Source organism: Euleptes europaea, chromosome 15, assembly GCF_029931775.1.
Source record: "Euleptes europaea isolate rEulEur1 chromosome 15, rEulEur1.hap1, whole genome shotgun sequence".
NCBI lineage: Eukaryota > Metazoa > Chordata > Lepidosauria > Squamata > Sphaerodactylidae > Euleptes > Euleptes europaea.
In genome coordinates, this window is record NC_079326.1 from 41,515,001 (window position 1) to 41,536,126 (window position 21,126).

The 21,126-nt window shown below is 43.4% G+C and overlaps 1 protein-coding gene across 1 annotated transcript in view; it reads right to left on the reverse strand.

Moving 5' to 3' along the window:
- Nucleotides 1–20,058, reverse strand: part of LNPK (lunapark, ER junction formation factor) — a 48,820-nt gene extending 28,762 nt beyond the window's left edge. Inside the window, exons 1-5 of the mRNA XM_056861191.1 lie at nt 19,994–20,058; nt 15,456–15,497; nt 12,478–12,665; nt 10,110–10,168; nt 2,304–2,344 (exon numbers count right to left, since the gene is read on the reverse strand). Of these exons, the coding sequence (XP_056717169.1) occupies nt 2,304–2,344; nt 10,110–10,168; nt 12,478–12,665; nt 15,456–15,497; nt 19,994–20,020 (357 nt within the window). The 5' untranslated portion in view covers nt 20,021–20,058. The remainder of the gene's footprint in view (nt 1–2,303; nt 2,345–10,109; nt 10,169–12,477; nt 12,666–15,455; nt 15,498–19,993) is intronic.
- Nucleotides 20,059–21,126: the final 1,068 nt, after the last annotated feature.

The following is a 21,126-nucleotide window of genomic DNA, read 5'->3' on the forward strand; positions in this document are numbered from 1 at the left end:
TTTAAACAACCTATTTTCTTCATTTATTACTCACTGAGGATGATCAAACTACAACTTTAAAAGCCAAAAAACCCTCTAAAGGAAACAGATAAGTTTATGGTTAAAATCCACAAGGGTTCATGCTTAGTGGTAAAACATCTGTTCTGCACGCAGACAGTCCCAACTTCAATCCTCAGCATCTACCATCAGGGGAAAACAAATGTTCTGGCAGTGGTTGATATGAAAGACCTCTTCACCTGGCCGTGGAGAGCTGCCGCCTGTCAGAATAGGCAACAGTGACCTTGATAGACCAATGGTCTGCCCCAGTATAAGGCAGCTTCATGTTAAGCAGATTCTTGCTACTTTTGTCAACAGAATAGAAATGGTCCTCATTTATGTCGTACTGGAACACTAATCGTACTTTTATTACAGTTTACAGAAACATTTTTGTGCTATGCCTATGAACTGTACTAACAGTTTAAAAGTCAGAATTCCCCTAAGAAAATCCTAAGCAAAAAGGACTGGCATTAACTGCTTTCAGTCCAGTTCTTACAGAAAGTGTTAGACTTCTCATCAAGAGTGAAGACATGGATAACACAGGAACAAATCTGTCAGTATCTGAGGCACAGAACATTGCATTCAATAAATTTTAAATTTGGCCAAATTAGACATTCAAGAGAAATGTTATGCTTCGGTTGCATATCAGGGCAACTATCTTATACTATAAAAATAAACACAACCGTAAAGGAATGTTTTAGAACTGAACTAGAAATATACTTCAACTATCCTAAGCAAGAAGAGGAGTTGGTTTTTATATGCCAGCTTTCTCTCCCACTTAAGGAAGAACCAAACCAGCTTACAATCACCTCCGCACAACAGACACCCTGGGAGGTAGGTGGGGCTGAGAGAGCTCCAAGAGAGCTGTGACTAGCTCAAGGTCACCCAGCTGGCTTCATGTGTAGGAGTGGGGAAACCAACCCGCTCCACCAGATTAGTGTTCACTGCTCATGTGGAGGAGTGGGGAATCAAACCTGGTTCTCCAGATCAGAGTCCACCGCTCCAAACCACTGCTCTTAACCACTACACCACTATGGCTGCTCTAGCACCTAGATTCCAAATTCTCCAGCTTGCAGTGCAAAAGACAACAGCGTCGGACACAAGAGCCATTGCTCAGGGCAGTTGTATTCGATACATAGCTCCAAATCCATAGGTGGGGTCCTGGAACCCTACCCACTGGGTTGTGAACCCCTACAGAGGCCACTTTTTTCTGCTTTTTGGAAGGAGCTGTTGCTTTGCATACATGAACATGTGCTAAGAGGAACAGCAGGATGGTGAGGTCATTCCTTGGAGGGAAAGGATTCCTTTTTAACACGGGCTCTTCCTGTCACACATCAAGTTACATCCCTTCACATACTTGCAACTCAGTGGGTTCCATGCTGCCACCTACTCCTGTTTTCTGCCATTTTCTCGAGAAAGCCCGCCAACAGGGAACAAGGCACACTTTCATTTTAACTGGAACTGATATTCTTATGTCTTACAAGTCCAGAACGGTCCTTTGAAGATTTTTCAGTCCTGGTTTAGATAGCTTAGAACTGTTTTTCTCAAACTGGTCTTCAACTATGGCTGCAGGTGCAGCCAAGTCCCATGCAAGTGAACAGAGCAAGCCTTCTGACAGTTATCTGTAACTTGCACGATAACTACAAGGCGCCACGGCAGAACAATTAAATACAAAATCCAGAGACTACTAAATGACAGGCCCAAAGATTATCTACACAGGGGCCCAATCCAAGTGCCATCTCAATGGGGCATCTTTTCCATTTTTCTATTTTTTAAAATACCCCCCTCCCAGGAATGAGCTGTTATGCAACTATGACATAGTTATCCTGTGTTGTCACAGCCTCCAATACCACCCCCCAAAGTGCAAGGCTGGAGATGATGATATGACAAAGCAATTCTAATCTTAGCTACAAACACAGGAGAAAGCTATATATTGTATCTTAGAGATTTCCAAAGGAAGAATGTGGTATAAAAGACCAATACTGCATTTATTTCAGCAGAAGTTAAGCTATGAGAGATGGAGGACTAGAAGCTCCTACTTAATAAGTGATAAGCTTAGGACAAGAATAATACCACTGAGCTCTCACAGTCACAGTAGGAGGATGCTGTTGAGGTGGATATTCCAGAGATAATCAGGGTAAACCAGCATCTGAACCATATGAAAGTCCCATTGAAGACAACACTATAGTTAAAAATTTGTGAGTCTTTTGGCTAAGATCAAGTGTCGATGATAGTACAAAAGTTTTCTGACATGCTTATAGACTTACTATTTTTTTCTTCTGAGACTTTAGATCTTCTAAGGCTTCATCTGGAAGAGAAAATTTAGATAACTATTTTAGTATTTATAATGTGGAAAGGAAAGACCTCCATGTCGATAGAGAAACATTCACACTCGGAATCAGGATTTTAGATTTTGTTTCCTATTTGCTGGTAAATTTCTAGAAGAAAATGACCAAGTCCTCTGTCTTTCAGCTTGCTTCATGGAGTAAGTCACATCCTTAACTTAACATTGTTACTGCAAATAAATGCAATGAATAATAACAGTTTGCTTTACTTTTATACAACAGCTGATTAATCAAGTTTATATCAGAACTGAAATAGTTGTGCCTCATCATAAAACAAGTGCAAAGAAAAAACACACACAAATGGGTGTGAAGCTGTTGATTCAGACATCTTCACTTTTTAAAAAGTGTTCAGCAGAAATTTAGGTAAGATGAACTTTAAATATCAATCCCAAATTTAACATGTTATCACAGCTTCAACCTTGCAGTGCTCCCAGGTTAATGCCATTTTGCTGAAGAAGCTTTTGCTAGTCAAAAAGTAATTTCCACTAATATGAAAATGAAGGGGCACTATTACAGCCAATATAAAAATGTCATATAAGCTCTGCTCAGCCTCTTGGAAAGAGCGAGAAAAATCAAAATTTAATGCATGTAAGATATTCACAGAAATCAATATAAACAGTTTAGAAAAATCAATATATAAACTACTATCAAATAAGTTATAATTGTTTTGCAAATCCTTTGGACAGGGTGGGCATCAATCTTGTATAGGGCCTAGCATACAGCCAGTGTTAGATACATGTAAAGTTGTATAAGAATAAGTGAAGGCTTGAGATCTCAAGCAGAATGACATGTGCAGAGACAATACTGACCTCTGAAGATTCCCACAAACACAGATTATTGCAAGAACACCCCCCCCCCAAAAGGCAAATCCCTCATGCTGGGCTCCTTGGAGAACGGGCAAGATACAAATGAGCTTTATGAAAACACTTCTAGAAAGTGCAAATGTCTATGACTGTACATGTATCAAAACCGCAACAGATTTCAGCCATAAACCAAAGGCACAAGAGAGATTCCGTAAGCACTAACTCACAGCATGGTTTGTATGTTCTTCCAAAGGTAGCTATGCTCACCTGGATGGGCTGTCCTTCAGAAAAACAAAGGGGGTTACCACACTTTGTATTCCCAGCGACGTATTAAGAGTTTGAAAATGTTATAAAAAACATCGCTTTAAAAGGGTTTTTGGATACCATGGCTTATAAATGGTTGGAAGACGTCTTCACAGCTAAAGAGGCCAAACAAAGCGCGAACAGTATTTTTTATAACGTTTTCAAACTCTTAATACATCGCTGGGAATACAAGTGCGGTAACCCCCAAAGAAACAAACCAAAAAACTGCCAGCAAGGATCTCATCTGCTCTCTCCCTCAAACAGTCCTGTCACTTTTAAATTCTGCTAATAAGAGGATGCTACTATTAATTAGGACTCATTTCTACCAATCAGCTCAGTTCCTCCTCCCACAAATGCAATTTGTCACAGGTCAACAAAATTAAAAAATTTTTTATCTCCCATACTGCATTCTGGGGAAGCAAATCTTGTTTAACACTAGCCCAGACTACTCTAAATTGGTATCTCCTCTTGAGGAACAACTGTCTCACAAGAAAACAAAGCCAAACATTCTACAGCTAAGGAAAGGGGGGGAGCCTTCCGCTTGGAGTAGGCTAACCTAGCACATCCTCACTAATAGATCTCCCCAAAGACCCCTGTTGACTATCCCTTCTCCTCACCTCACTCATCACAAGTTGGTTCTTTTCCTTTGTGCCACCTGCCTTGTGACGTGTCCTTCCTGAAGCTGTATGCCATCCCCCATGGCATTTTAGAAGGGCTTTCGAGACAATACTCCTGTAAAGGACTTTATTACACTATGCTGAGCAACAGACATTGGGCTGGGCTTGCCAATTCTGTTTTTGTTTTCTTATTCTATATGACTACCTGCTTTTTGAGCATATTGTAAGCAGACCTGAGCTAGTGGCAGAAAGGTAAGATAGGAATAAATCCTGGACTATGCCTTGTTTAAATGATTTCATTTGATCTGATGGTTTTCACAAGTAAAGTTAGACTGTGATGCATCTTTAATAAGAACGTAAGAAAAGCCCTGCTGGATCAGACTAAGGTCCATCAAGTCCAGCAGTCTGTTCACACAGTGGCCAACCAGGTGCCTCTAGGGAGTCCACAAACAAGATGACTGCAGCAGCATTGTCCTGCCTGTGTTCCACAGCACACAGGGGAGGACATCTATGAGTCTTGGCACCGTCTGTTTTAGGCCTGTTTTGATTAATTTGTTGGTTTTATTGGGATTCTAAATTTTACTGTTGTTCTATGTATCTATGAATAAGGGATGGGGAACCTCAGGCCCGGGGGCCGTATGCGGCCCCCGAGGACATTTTTTGTGGCCCTCGGGAGCTCCGGGACCCTGCCGCGGAGGTGGAGCGCAGGGCGGCCCTCCCCAAGGGTGTTCCTGGGGCTGCGGCTTACAGGGGAGCTGTGGCGCCCTTTGGACCTCTTCTCACCGACTGTCGGCTGTTGGTCGGCGAGAGGAGAGGGGAGGGATGCTTCCCCCAAGGCTGCCCCCTACAGCCGCGGCATGCAGGAACGCTGCGGCACATTGTAAGCCCCTCTCGCTGCCTGTCGGCTGTTGAGCAGCGGGGAGGGGGAGAGCCCGGCGGCTCCTGGCAGCAGAGCATGCATGTGGGAGCCGATCGGGCTTCGGGGGGGCTTTTGTGGACTCTGGGGGGAGAAGGTATGGCGACTGGGGCCCGGTCGTGCAGGGCTCCGTGCACCGCCGCATGTGAGGGCGGGGAGGCTGGGGCCTGGTCGCACGGGGCCGGTGTGTGTGTGTGTGGGGGGAAGGCTTTTCTCTCTTTTCTTCCTCTTTTTCTGTCACTTTCTTTGTCTCCTTCAGTCCTTTTCTTTCTTTCTTTCCCTCCGTCATTTTCTTTCTTTCTCCCCCTCTCTCCATTTCTTTCTCCCTTTCTCTCTTTCTCCCTCCCTCCCTTTTCCTCTTTCTCTGTTTTCCTTCCTCCCTTGCTGATCGACTGTGGTCTGCACCTCCCTGGCGCCTGGTTTGCTCGGGCCCACCGCTGGCTGCCCTCCCGCCTGGGAGGGGAGAGCGGGGGCCCCTGCAGGTCTTCTCTGTGTGGCCTCCCCTGGGGTTGCCAACCTCCAGGTGGTGGCTGGAGACCTGGCAATTCTAGCCCCCCCACTGGGAGCTTTACACCTGGTATGGCCCCTGAATGATGTCATAAATGTGCAAATGGCCCTTGGCAGGAAAAAGGTTCCTCACCCCTGCTATAAATTAATTGTTGAACCTTGTATTTTTTTATGATGTGAGCAGCCCTGAGCCCTGCTTTGGCAGGGGAAAGGCGGGATATAAATGTGAGAAATAAAATAAACATATAAATATGTTACAAATGCTTTAAGGAAAGATGTAGCAAGTGTTCCCTTAAGTATGTGGTATTCAGATGCAACTCTTTTTTTTTTTTTTTTTTGAAACTTTCAGTTGGATTAAATCTCAACGGGCTTGCCACCTAACCCATTCTAAGCAGCAATGGGAGGATGTCACAGTATGTACATGTAAAAACAAGTAACCTGCAGGTAGGGTAACTAGGCTAAAAATTACATTTCTTAATTAAGTGAGTTTTTGGCCTGGGGCTCCTTCAAGGAGTTTAGTGCAGTGTACATTGTTCTCCCCTCCTCCATTTTATCCTCCAAGCTACCCTGTAAAGTAGATCAGGCTGAAAGATAGCGACTGGCCAAAGGTCACCCAGCAAGCTTACATGGCGGTGTGGGGATTTGAATCCAGGTCCACCAGATCGTAGCCCACCACCTTAACCATTATACCACCCTGGCTCTCTTTTCTTTGTCTCTTGCTCTACTACAAAGAAGATGAGTCAGGCAGATCACTGCCACCATCCATTAGCTTTCAATACATAACTGCATTGTTTTTCAATATTTCAATCCAATGGAAGATTGAAAACAACAACAATTTATCTTATAAGGGGAATGTCTGCCTTTTATTAACAGGATTCAGCTTGGAATATTCACAGAATCCTTATGGTTGCCCCAGACCTCAATGCCACCCTACAAGGATAATAAAATTCTGTAGCTCATGAACAGAATTTTTATTGCTTGTGAACAGACGTATTAAAGCGGATATCTTACTGCAGTTGCTCACATCTGAAAGTCACACACAAGTAAATAAATATCTGGATTCTATCTATGTATACAAAGGGGCAGAGGTGAGATATCAAGTAGGCAATTAAAATAAAAAGTATAATGCATATCTAGTTATCTCTTCCACGGCTTCCCAAGCTTCCACAGCAGTCCCGATTCATGATCTGGATAGGTGTTTTTTATTTATGTTATTCATGGTCCACCTTTCTCTCTGAGACTCAAGGCAGATTACACAGTGTTAAGTCAATATAACCAACAGCTAGGACATCCAATAAACAATGCAACAGGGTTTGTAGTGCAGAAATTTGAAAACAAGCAGAAATCTGATACAGAGCTGAAACAAAGCATAAGCATTTAAAAAGACACATTAAACAGTGTAGAAATTACTTAGTAAGACCACACTTAGGACAACGAACAGCACACAGAAGTACAGTCTACAGACGCTATCTTTTTACCAAAGCATCTTTCTGAATCATTTCCTTACAGGAGATTTTGCATAGTTTGTGCAAAGCTAGGAGAGTGGGAGTCTGCCGAAACTCGTCTCCTAGTGTGTCCTGAGTGCAAGTTAGTGCTGGGTACAAAGGGGTGCAGGGGTCTGGAATGACTCATCAGGGCAATTGACAGTTTGTCCCAAATCCAAAATTTGGCCTGTGGATTCTGTCATTTCACAGCACATCTATCAAAATAAAAAATGTCACTTTCTTCCTGGAATGTACCTTTGGAATCTTATTTCATCCTTCCAACAGATAACCGTGTGTTGTTCTAAAAGCATATTTATCCCTTTCATACAAACTAATCTTAAATGTTATGTACAAAAGAAATTTAAGAAAGAATCAATACCATCCCACTATCTTAGAATCATAGAGTTGGAGGGGACCGCCAGGGCCATCTACTCCAACCCCCTGCACAATGCAGGAAATTCACAACTACCTCACCACCCACACACCCCCAGTGACCCATACTCCATGCCCAGAAGATGGTCAAGATGCTCTCCCTCTTATGATCTGCTTAAGGTCATAGAATCAGCACTGCTGACAGATGGCCATCTAGCCTCTGCTTAAAAACCTCCAGGGAAGGAGAGCTCACCACCTCCCGAGGAAGCCTGTTCCACCGAGGAATCGCTCGAACTGTTAGAAAATTCTTCCTAATGTCTGAACAGAAACTCTTGATTTAATTTCAACCCGTTGGTTCTGGTCGGACCTTCTGGAGCAACAGAAAACAACTCGGCACCATCCTCTATATGACAGCCCTTCAAGTACTTGAAGATGGTTTTTCTTATGGAAAGGGTTGTTGATTAGAATTAGTCTCTGCTTTTCATATTTCAACCAATGCTATCTACAATTCAGTAGAAGTGTAACGCTCACTGGGTTGAAACCAAAGCACCAGCAAAAGGTGTTTGCTGGTGCTGACATTTCCTCTCTCCCTCTTCCCTCAGCAGCACATAAGAACACTGAAAAGCCAGTGCTGGGGTGTAGGATCTCCAGAGGGCTTGCAGCAAGGAGGGCAGCTGGGCAAACTCAACCCACCTTGTTCTTCTATCAGCAGCACCTCTTGCATGTAGAGAAGCACTATGGGCAAAACCCAGTTCCTTCTCTTCATTGCAGTCCCCCAGGCCACAATAATCCATTCATTAGATTTGTACCCCGCCCTCCCTGGCACAGCTGGGTTCAGGGTGGCTTCCAACAACAATAAATACAAGGTAGTATTAACATTAATAATACATAACTGAAAATTTTTAAATGGTAAACCTATGGCTTTATTGTCCATGTGTGTCCCATAATATTCCACATGAGCTTTTCAGAGTAATTCAGGGACTTACTGGGGGAAGGAAGTGGGCAGGAAAGACGAGCATTCTTTCTTTCATTCTTTGTTGGATACAATCCTTAATCCTTTTACTCTTTCCGTATTCATTGCCCACAATTAAGCTAGATTCTAATAGAAATATAAGCACTTTCCGGGAATTTAGAAACATTGGTTCTCTGTCCTAAAAGCTCAGTTCTTGATAATTTACAAGCATTTCACAAAACTCCTTCCAAGGCTAGACATAACAGGAACATAGGTGTAAATTCATTTGCCACAAAGTTTCTTTTGTCAGTCATACATTACATTCCCCCAAATCTTAAAACCGCTATACTCAGTCAAGCAAACTAGCCAAATAATCATGCATGTGCCAAGATTACCTGTCCTGCTGGCATATAATGTAGCTAACAAATGAGGGGAACTCAGGATAGCAACCAGAGAACTAAGTAGTATATTTTAAGAGCCCGGATTCAGCCTGCGGGCTGTCAGTTCCCAAACTCTACTTCATAAGTTAGAATAATGCCTATTTCCCTCATTCCAGAAGCATTGTGGAATATTCTGGTTATAATACAAACAAAAACATTGGGTATTTATCAAAATATAAATAGCTATAATTACACATCTTACCCTGCTTTATTAATTGCCTAATGTAATCAAATATTCTTTATCTTGTTGTCACTTTAGCAATTAGCATTCAGAAACAGTTAATCCATTCATCTTTACAAGATTCATTTTCCATTTAATAGCCAAGTATAAAGTTGAGTAGGTTTCTTTGCTGTGGGGGGGGGGGCTGGAGCCACTTAGGAGCCGGCATGACCCCCATGCTGGCGTCCATGCCACTTTGTGCCATACAAAGTGGCACAGACGCCAGCCCTCAGGGAGGGATGCAATAGCACAGGCCTCGGGTGCCGGCACTGCCACGTCCCTAAAAGCGAGTGCCCACCCCTTTCGGCCAGGGAACGCCCCTTTGCGCTGTGGCGGAGCTACAACAGCAAAATTGCTGGCATGGCCCCACGAAACGCAATGGGCAAGTTTCACAGGGTTTTTTAAAATCCTTTTAAACCATTTTTTCCAGCCAGGAAGCCTCTCAGGAGGTGGCGTGACTGCGCCTTTCCTGGCTGTGACCTATCTACCCCCCCCTTTCAGGAATGGGCTGCCCAAGTCTTAAAGGAGTCAAATCTTACCCACAAGACCTTCTTGAACAGTGCTCACAGAAGGCAACTCTAGACAATATAATACAAGAACAGTCTCTTGCTCAGGCTTAAATGAACTACATCTTTGGGAGTGCCTCTCCTGGTATACCCCCCCAAAGAACATTAAGATCGTCTGATGAGAACTTGTTGGTGGTCCCTGTCCATAAGAGCATGCGGCTGTCCTCGACAAGAACCAGGGCCTTTTTGGCCCTGGCAGAATGCTCTGCCAAGGAACATCAGGGCCCTGTGGGACCTAAGGGAGTTCCGCTGGGCCTGTATGACAGAGCTTTTCCACCAGGCCTACAACTGAGGGCAGCCGCGAATACCATCTTTTCTGCCCCCGCCCCATTTAGCTGAAATGGTCTGGTCAAGGGGCAGCTTCCTGTATGGACTCTTACAGAAAGATTTGTGCGCCATCCATGATTAGTGTTTTAATGTTTGATTTTATTGACAGTTCTATTATTATTATACGGTTGTGAAGTTTTAAAATGATGTTATCCACCCTGAGCTGGCTAAAATAAATAAATATAAATAAATACAAAAATTATATGTAAGAATATACTTACTATTCCTTTCTGTTCTTTTAGAAAAGAAGAAAATGAGGAGAGTTCTTATAGTCCAGACTCTGGGGAGAAAAATGTTCCAGTATTAAAGTTTAGACAAGTGGAAATTGAACAGTTGTGTAACATCCTTTTAATTACCATGGCTAACAGTACGCAAGCTGACCTTTGTAAGGATGATGAAAGTTGCATAATGGGGTCCTCTCACAGACATGGTAGAGATGTCTACCTATTCAGAGAACCTCCCAGGTATGCAGAAAAATATAAATGTGACTATTATCCAAAAAGGGGGGGGGGAGAACTGCCAACCTGGCAAGGGCTGAATGTGCTCCAGATGGAATGCCATGTGTAGAATAGATGAACATCAGTAAACAGAAGGGAAGGAGGAAAATTAGCTTTTTTCAAGCATCTGAGATCTTAACAGAATCCTGCAGGGTGAGATTAGGGGTGGTTCCAAATTGTCTCTCCCCACCCCCACAATTCCTTGTGCCCTCAGCTTGTAGATCCTACTACGAAAAACTTTTAATACTCTAAGTTGATTGTGATCTGAATTAACCTTTGTAATTAGCAAACAAAACTAACAGTGCATTCCTGAGCTTTCGGCGTGTGGGGACGGCAGGGAGGAGGTGCCGCTGGGGCGCCGCTGGGGCGCCTCCTAAGCAGTTCCCTGCCCGCTGAAAGCTCAAAAAAAGCCTTTTCGTGGCTTTTTTCTTTTCAAATGGGGCTTTCACCCCATTGAGAATTGCTGACCAGTGTCTACTGAAAAAGGCTTGCTGTATACAGATAGTAAGTTTTCAAACAGATGTGTATGTGTGTTTGTCTTATCCTAAGCACAGATAACCTTGGGTTAAGCAAGTAGTGCTGGCAGGGTGAGCCTATGTCTCTACGTCAGAGGGAGGGGGAATCATAGAATAGAATCATAAAGTTGGAAGGGACCACCAGGGTCATCTAATCCAAACCCCTGCACAATGCAGGAAATTCACAGCTACCTCTCCCTCAACACCCCCAGTGACCCCTACTCCATGCTCAGAGGATGGCAACAAAACCCTCCAGGATCCCTGGCCAATCTGCCCTGGAGGAAAATTGTTTCCTAGCCCTATCCATTCGTTGGCCTAGCCAACAGTCACCTGACCCTTCTCCATTTACACTACATCAGCAGCTGTTCACAGCAGGGGCCCCTACATTCAACAGTTTGGTATTTATATTTGTTAACCACCCCATGATTATCTTTTGAAGAAGAACGGTAGGATAAAACTAAATTAGCCTAAATAAAATAAAATAAAAAACATTCAAAGTGGCTTGCCAGCATTATCTCTTTCCCCTTTTATTTCAGGTAAAAGGAAAACAGAAGAACAGGTCTATTTCTTACCTCCCTCATTCCGCAACGGTCTCTTTACCCACAGACATGCCTGAAATGTCTATTTTTGGCAAGCACAAAAGGGGAACAATTGAGAATCTCTGCCTGAGACCCTGGAGAGCCGCTGCCAGTCTGAGTAGACAATACTGACTTTGATGGACCAAGGGTCTGATCGAGCAGAAGACAGCTTCAATCCTGGGGGTCAGGAGATCCCATTAAGAGCATGAGGGGAGAGTCAGAGAGGAAAGGGGAAACCGGTCAGAGAGGAAAGTCAAGAGAGGAAAGGGGAAAAGTCACCACCCTTCCATCCACAGGAATCCTCCACTAGATCCAAGTCATGAACTTTGTGCTCCCACATTTCAGCACTCAGTGGGTGAGCTCAGAGCCAGTCAGAACCCAGAATAATTAGGTTTCCATCTTTTATGCTCCCTCTATTTAAACAAGAATGGTCTTATGTGTGTTCGGTATTCCTTTTTCTCGTCTAATAGTCTCTCTTTCAAGTAGAATCACAGAGTTAGAAGGTACCACCAGGGTAATCTAGTCCAACCCCCTCCACAATGCAGGAAATTCACAACTACCTTCCCCCACACACCCCTGTGACCCCTACTCCATGCCCTGAAGATGGCCAAGGTGCCCTCCCTCTCATCATCTGCTTAAGATCACAGAATCAGCATTGCTGACAGATGGCCATCTAGCCTCTGCTTAAGAACCTCCAGGGAAGGAGAGCTTACCACCTCCCGAGGAAGCCTGTTCCACTTAGGAACAGCTCTAACTGTTAGAAAATTCTTCCTAATATCTGAACAGAAACTCTTTTGATTTAATTTCAACCCGTTGGTTCTGGTCCGACCTTCTACTTTGTTTCCAAAGATATTTTTCTAAACAAATCTTTCAAGAAACACCTGTAGATTATGACAACTCCCAAGCTGTGCAACGCACACACCCAACTGCCTTACTGCAACTCACTTTACAGTTTCTGCATATAAACAGAAATCTATTTGTAAGACAAGTTTTACTTACATAACTGGAAATGCAAAAAGTGGGAGTGTCATAATGAACCTTGCTGTCCAGTCATCAGGAAGGTAGCAAAAATAGATAACCAGACAGGTAATAAGGTAAAGAATGGATGAATAGAGGAGAAGTCTTCCAACCCATAGTTTCTGCTGCCTTTGATTTTTCTCTCTGAATTCTTCAAGTGCCTGAATATCCTGTACATGAAAAACAAAATCTTTTTGTTAAAAACCTTAGCACATTAACAGAATTTTAACAATACGTGCTGAGAAGTTATTCTTCAACATGTCATATGAAGACTTAGCACCTTAAAGACTAACAACGTTTCTGGCAGGCAAGGTGCTACTGGATGCTTGCTCTTTTCTACTGCTATTGACAGACTAACATGGCTACCCAAAGTGATCTACTGAAAAATATCCTTGATATTCTTGAATTTAGCCCAGGGCACGATGCACCCTATGCCCTGTGAGTTGTGCCACTCTAAACTATATATGTAGCTCTCTGTGCCAGTAGAACCAGGACAGTGGCAGGAGACATCTGATGCAATTAGAAAAGCAATGCTAACTTTGGGTGCAGTTTTACCACTTTATTAGCTGGAATAACTGGGAAATCAGTATATCTTAGTCATTGGTTCTGTGTAGTTGTGTGTGTATAAAGTGCCGTCAAGTCGCAGCTGACTTATGGCGACCCCTTTTGGCGGGGGGTTCATGGCAAGAGACTAACAGAGATGGTTTGCCAGTGCCTTCCTCTGCACAGCAACCCTGGTATTCCTTGGTGGTCTCCCATCCAAATACTAACCAGGGCTGACCCTGCTTAGCTTCTGAGATCTGACGAGATCAGACCCAAATCTCAACTAGATTTGGAAGCCATTTCCTCTAATTTTAAATGCGAGTTAATATTCTTCAGCTGTGAAACAGGCTGGAAAACAGCCAGTCACCTGATGAATTACCTGCAAGAGATTTCCCCCCGCCCTCCTTTTAGGCAATGGATGTGCCACAGATGATTAAAAAAAATGTGAATGGCTAGGCAACCAAGCGGGGTGGGAGGGAGGGGATGAAAACTAGTAACTTTTTTGCACTTCTCAATGTTGAACAATACTAATGGTACTTATGTACTTTTAAATGCTATTTTCACTGTGTCTACATTTGCTCATAGTTACTTGTGTCAATACCTGCCCAATTCTGGGTACTTTACAAAACAGTGCTGCTGGTGGAAGAGTATGAATGGCTGACACTATGCTACCTCTGCTTGTTCTTTAACTAGTGGCATGCGTTCGGACTCGGTGAGTTCGGAAGTCATTCTACCATCATTACTTTTTACAACTCTATTCATAGTTTTATTGTCCACTGCAAAATATTGTAGTATATTAATTTGAGATCTTCCCATTCATGCTATTACAGCATCATTCCATTAGCAAACGAAATGTAGAAACAATTCTATTTGCTCCCAGTCTTGATGAGCTGCATTCATATTTTTCATGTGTGCTGCTTTCTCAAGCACCCTAGGAAAGGACCTGTGACTTACTTGCCTACATAAGAGGAGTCAGAGGTGCTGATTTCTCTGACCATATCATAACCTTTGCATATCATTCTCAGAAGCAGACCTTATCTAATAATAATCTGGGGCGGGGGAACGCACAAGACCCATCCCTTGGTTAAGACCCAAAGAAACAATATGTACTTGAGAGCCAGCCTGGCGCAGTGGTTAAGAGCGGCGGACTCTGATCTGGAGAACCAGGTTTGATTCCCCACTTGTCCACGTGAAGCCTGCTGGATGACTTTGAGCCAGTCACAGTTCTCTCCAAATTCTCTCAGCCCCACCAACCTCACAAGATGCCTGTTGTGGGGTGGGAGAAGGGAAAGCGATTATAAGCCTCTTTGAGACTCCTTACAGGAGAAAGAAGGGAAGGCATAAAAACCATCTCTTCTTCAACTATTACTACTACTACTGCAAACAGCTATGCCACAGACCAGAACTTCACTGTCTGCTACAGCAGTTTTTAACTGCCAAACAAACAAATTCAAAGAAACATGCCTCTTTGGCACAGGAACTAATGGTGCCATGGGGCCTGGACTGTTGGGGAGAAGCCCACAGCCCCAGCCCACAAGCTCAGCAGGGAGTCCTCAAAAGCAGGCTGCAGCTTCACACTCAAGCAGACATTTCCATCTCAAAGGGGGACCCCAAATACCAATATGTCCAGGCCCTAAAATGACCTAACTGCACTACTGCTGGGAACAGCTGCTACAGAAACAGCCTGCACAGCTCAAGGTACAAGGCGGCTCTCAGCCACAAACGCATCCAATTTTCTGGAATCACAATCATGGTCTATAATTCATATAGGGAATGGGGCTGTGGCTCAGTGGTAGAGCATCTGCTTGGCATGCAGAAGATCCCAGGTTCGATCCCCGGCATCTCCAGTTAAAGGGACTAGGCAAGTAGGTGATGTGAAAGGCCTCTACCTGAGACCCTGGAGAACTGCTGTAGGTCTGAATAGACAATACTGACTTTGATGGACCAAGGGTCTGATTCAGTATAAGGCAGCTTCCTGTGTTCATGTGTTTATATACACTCACCTAAGCTTACACTGCAAACTCTACCATCTATACTGATGTGAATAAATTGATATTTTTAACCACTCCGTAATAAAGCCAGCCTCTGATTGTTAACGAGAGGTCCCAGACACCTTTAGGTTTCTTGTAAAAGCAACCAGAGGTCTGGGTGATCTAGACTGTGAACGGCTGCTGCCTTAACCCTTTCCCCCACTAAGAAAAACTGCCCCCCAAATTACTTATTAGCCCAGGCTTGAAGAAAACAGGCTGCCAGAAGTGTCTACTTTCAAAGAGAAAATGGTGTTTCATCTAGCTGGGCCCTTAATTTACTGATATCAAGTGCCCAGTTCCAAGTACAAAATGTAACTGTTGACATTTTAAAGAATATCAGATCCACAGATTGAGCTCTTGCAGAAGCAACAGGAGATTAAAACATACCTTATCAATTTTTTCCAAAACATCTATGGTGGAAGGCTTTGCCTGCTTACAAGGGAGAAGAAAGGAGTATGAAAATTTGCCCTGAACAACTGCAGTTATAAACAGTAGACCTCAACCCTATTGACCAACCACAAACTTGTAAGGGAATTACTCTGTGTGCACCTCTCTCTCAAAGTGAAACATTTTAAGTAGTTCAATGACCAGAAGATCATTGGGAGTGGAACTGATCTCAACAAGAAGAGTGGGAAAGGAGGGACCACCAGTAGAAACAAAACTGAAAGTGCTTGAGCAGCACATTCCAAAAGCCTTGGGGTCTTTCTGAGTGCATGCAGCCTTCACTGATTTGAGATTTTACAGTTGCCAACCTCCAGATGTAGCCTCAAGGTCTCCCAAAACTATTCCCCTGGAGAAAGTGCCTGCTTTGGAGGATGGACTCTATGGTATTATACTTTGCTCAGGTCCACGCCCCTTCCTAAGGCCAGCCCACTGCAGGTTCCACCCCCAAATCTCCAGGAATTGGCAGCTCTACAATCAGACCATTCTGTTCCAAGCCAGTGTCTGTCAGCCTCAGCCGCCTGGCTGATACAAAAACAAATGGAAATTGAATCCAGGTAAGGTGGTGGTGATGCTGGTCAGTAAGGCTGTGGAGTCCGGGGGGGGGGGTACTACGCTCATTGCTTTTGACGGGTACAGTTTACCTCTGGCTGAATCTGTAAAGAGTCTAGGAGCTTGCCAGATCCTGCTTTTCTGATGGAGAGACAGTTTAATGCACATTATCTGAATTTGGTGCACAAATTGTCCCTCTATCTGCACTCAGCTGAACTGGTCACACTGATCTGTGCTAATGTAACCTGGAGGCCAGATTACTGCGACATAGTCTCCATGGAGTTAACCTTGAATATGATCCAGAAACTTCAGTTAATACAAAATGTTGCAGCGTATTTACTGAATCAGCCAGAATCCATTATTACACCAGAGTTGGAAATTGCACTGGCTTCTGGGTGCCGGTTTTGACCTATATAACCCAGCAGTCCATGACCTAGGACCCACATATCTTCAGGACCACCTCTCCCAATTTATCTCTAAGTGAGAACTTTGCTCATCAGCAGGCTTTGATACCAGTGATTACAGTATACTTCTGGACTGCCTTTCCAGGCTGAGACTGGGAGACACTGTTTTGCAGTGGTTCCGGTCCTACCTGGAAGGCAGGTTTCAGAAGGTGACGCTGGGGACCGCTGCTCTGCCCCTCGGCCTTTAGGGTCCTGCAAGATCCCATCTTCTCCCCTATGCTCTTTAACATCTACATGAAACCACTGGGTGAGGCCATCCAGAGATTTGGGTTGGGTTGTCACCAATATGCAGATGACACTCGGCTCTATCTTGCGCTTCCACCTGATCCCAGGAAGACTGTAGAAACCATGAATCAGTCAATGCCCGGAGGCAGTTTTGGCATGGATAAGGGCTAATAAACTGAAACTTAATCTCAACAAGATGGAAGTGCTTCCGGTTGAGCAGAAGGTCTGACCTTGGATTTAAGGTGTCACCTGCTCTGGATGGGGTTGCACCCCCCTTAAAGAAACAGTTCTGTAGTCTAGAGATGCTCTTGGACCTAGGCCTACTGCTGGATAAGCAGGTGGCAGCTGTGGCCAGGAACGCCTTTTACCTGCTTCAACTAATTAGCCATTATGGCGTTTCCTGAGCAGAAAAGATCTGGCCTCTGTGGTGCATGCCCTGGTTACATCTAGATTAGACTACTGCAGTGTGCTCTACATGGGACTAACCCTGAAAAGTGTTCGGAAACCTCAATTGGACCAGAAAGCTGCAGCCAGGATGTTGACTGGGGTGTACTATAAAGACCATATCACTGCAGTCTTGGGCCATCTACACTGGCTCCCAATCTGTTTCCAGGCACAATTCAAGGTGATGTTGTATATTGACCTTTAAAGCCCTATTTAAATGGCTTTAAAGCCCAACATTCCTTAAGGACTGCCAACTCCCTTGTGAACCTACTCAACCACTGTGGTCATCTTCTTTCACAAGAAAGGCAAGCAAAAAAGTATTTTAAAAAATAAATAGCTATGCATATGCGCCGCCATATTCATCTCTCACTTTATTTTTGCCTCTTTATGACATTATTAAGGAATGGACTCCACTGTGTCCCTGTGGGAAAAAAGTTCTTCCTTAATGTGAAAGCCAATGTAGTGTTGTGGAAACTTTACTGAGCCGGGGAAACCGGGGTTCGAATTCCCATTCAGTCAGGAAGCTCACTGGGTGGCCTTTGGAAAGTCAGTATCACTCAGCCTAACCTACTCCTTAGGGCTGCTGTGAGGAGGAAATGCCATGGCACCAGGACCTGAGCAACTTTGGAAGGATACAGTTGTGATCAATAAACAGTGGGCCCCGGCCCTAACAGTATGCAGCTGTCCTCGACAAAAAGGCCCTGACTCCAGCCTGATGGAATGCTCTGTCTGGTGACATCAGAGCACTGAGTTCAGCAGGGGCTGTAAGACAGAGCAATTCCGCCAGGCCTATAGTGGAGGGCAGCCACTGATACAACATCAGCTGGCCTCCCTATTCCCCCCCCCCAACTTCTATATTATATGCTGGAGTCCATTTGAGGGGGGTGGCCTGCCTGCCTACTCCGTCAAGTTGGTAGAAATTGGAGCACCATCTTGAGACTTGCCTGGTTTTCGCTTAAATGTTATTGTTTTATTGTTATACACTGTTATGGTTGATGTACACCCGTCCTGAGCATGACAAGAAATCGAATAAATAAATGTGTGGATTGACAGAATTCTCACGTAGTGCTGTACACTTTTTCCCTTAATGCTGTGTATACTTGGCATGTACCTGGCACTGTATGAAGAACACCTAATCCCTAACACCTAATTTAAGTAGATGGGACTACGTGTATGAGAGCTATGACACTTGCTCACAAAGGAAGAAAACCCCACAAATATTCTCCATATATAAAATATATCTGCAAACCAATGACATTCGTTAATTACTGGTTCAATAAGAAGGTTGCTGCAGTATACAGCTTTGTACAAAATGAACTCCCATATATTACTGATAAACTTCAGCATTCAAACAGCATTTATAAAAGAAGCATTTATCTTAACTAAGCAAAACACACATAGATTTTGCCTGAATTACATTTTAGATCTCAATGCCAAAAAGAACTGAAGAACAAGCTACCTATCAAAGCTGCACGCGTTCAATGCTAGCTTATGCTCAACTCACAAAAATGCAGCAGCCCCGATCCAGGAAAATTAGTTATCAGTAAGTCCCACCAAACTCCGTGGAAGTGGTTAGTCATAACTAAGACAAGCTGGAATACAGCCGTGGAGGTGAATACCTCTTCTAATACAAGCCATACAAGGGATCACAAAATGAGGTTATTTACTGCCCAGTCACTGTGAAAATAACTGCACTCAGCAGAATTTATGTTTGAAAATACTCTTTCTTAGACAATAAGTAGCTATTTGATCAGGGCTTGGCTGTTAACATGCTTTTCTAGAACATTTGCCCAGGGCAATGCCTTCCAGTAGAACTGGCCATAATCCAAAACTGCTCAAAGCATCAATAAGCCCATTGATTTTGATGGCTTAGTGTACTTAACACTGTGTTGGATTTTGGTCACTATGGTCATTTATGCGGGGGGAATTTGTGTTTGGTTTGCTGCACGGTTTTCTGCTCCGAATTCTCAAACATCATATGCATGAGGGTCCCCCTCTTAATACCAGAAATACCTTGTGATTAATTAGGTATCCCCAGTGAATCACGGAGCTTCTGAGTCCCTCCCCCTGAAAACGCAGCCTTGTTGCACTTTACTTGGAGGGGGGGCGGGTCAGCCCTTAAAGGGACTGCTGTGCTTTTGCTGGATATTCCTCCCCACTTTTCTTCAACAGCTCCCTGCCAGGAGCTGCCTTCCAAGCTTTGTAGCCACTCTTCGGTGTCTTCCTGCACATTTAATGAAAGTTTAATTCCCTCTTTTGTGCTTTGCTTTGAGGGAAGGGGTTGGATGGGAGGGACAGACATGTGGGAGGGAGAGGCCAAAATGGGCGTGGGGAGAGAAACCCTAAGTTAAGAGCTATGCATGGAAATGGGGGGAATTTGCGTTGCTCTTGCTTCAAAGCAGTATTTAAATTCATCCTAAAACAGGATCCTAGAACTGCGGGGGAAGAATGAGGCCACAGCGAAGTCATGTCTGAAGGTCAGTAAAATCATGAATAATGCAAAGGAAGCCTGGAAGCAGTCCAGCAGGGACTGCGAAGTAAATACCCCTGCATAAATGGCCTGTGATTAAGGAGGGACAGCCAAACTTGTGCCACATCTTGCAAGCTCAAAATCCTAGTTTCCAAATAAAATCATTTATGAAGATCATATTTAATAATAATGTATTAACTAGAATACACCAAACAATTTCAGTGCCCTGTTCTTTAACACAGCAAATGTATAAGAAATAGCACTTGGCACACTGTTTTTCTTGCAATATATTAAAAAAAATGCACCAGCAGTTCAGAAGATTTACTTACCCGCCACCGAGAAAGGATTCCACCCATTTCTATATTGAGGAGACAGGACGTGTTGGTAACTTATAACAATCTCGTAGAGGAATTTACAGCTAGAAGTAAAGCATTTGTGTTTAATTAAAAATATGCCTACAGTGTAATCCAAGAACCATTAATGCAAATGACATTCTAGGCATCCAAATTATTACATGACACAATGAACACACATAGGCTACTGTCGCCAAATTCTTCATCATATTCTAATTCTAAACATGAATTCTGGCATGTTGTTCTTCCAATTGTGTGACATCCTTTTTATGTGCAAATTAGAAAAAGGCTATTTTTGAAAAAGCTACCACCACCCTGAAGCCCTAGAATACCAATTTGCTGTTGACACTAAACAAAGGTCTTTAAATTCTTTAAATAAGTCTGGGCAAGTGGAACAATTCTACTACCAGTTAGGCAAATGTGAATAGCAACTGCAGATTTAAAATGTAATATCTAAGAAATGATTGTTTTCTGGTTTATTGTATCCAAAAGACCAGGCATGAAAATGCAGAAAAAGTTTCAGAGATGCAGAGTTTAATTTTTTAAAATCATTTTCTGCACAGAACTACAGCAACAGCTAAATTTAATTTGTTTCTACAACTTCATTTTTTTGTCCACCCAGTCTACTGTAAATCCTTGAATAGATAAACATGTGGTTAATCCAGGACAGTATAAAACACTGGCCTTTTATTTTTCATAAGCCACTTCAACCAGGTGCTGGGGAAATGGCATATTTAAGTGATTATATTGTGTATTTAATGCATTTATAGCCCATTTCTCTTCTATTATAAAACTTGAAGTAGCACACAAAGTATTATGAAAGAATATCAATATGAATTTTACTGTGCTTTTCATAGAAGTACTACCGAGGCATTGTTTAAATTGAAGTTCTTCGTTATCTACTGTACCATGCAAGATACAACGGTCATTAGTTCACTTGCCCCCAAGTATTTTTAACATGGAATGGTCATTCAGTTTCTAAGTGCAGTCATTGAGAATGTCTAGGATACTCATTTGTACAAACTGGACTGGTTCTCCTCAGCTGAGAACTTCTCTGCAAGTGGTGAGAGCCCACCACTATACCATATTGATCTATACTAATCTAAGGA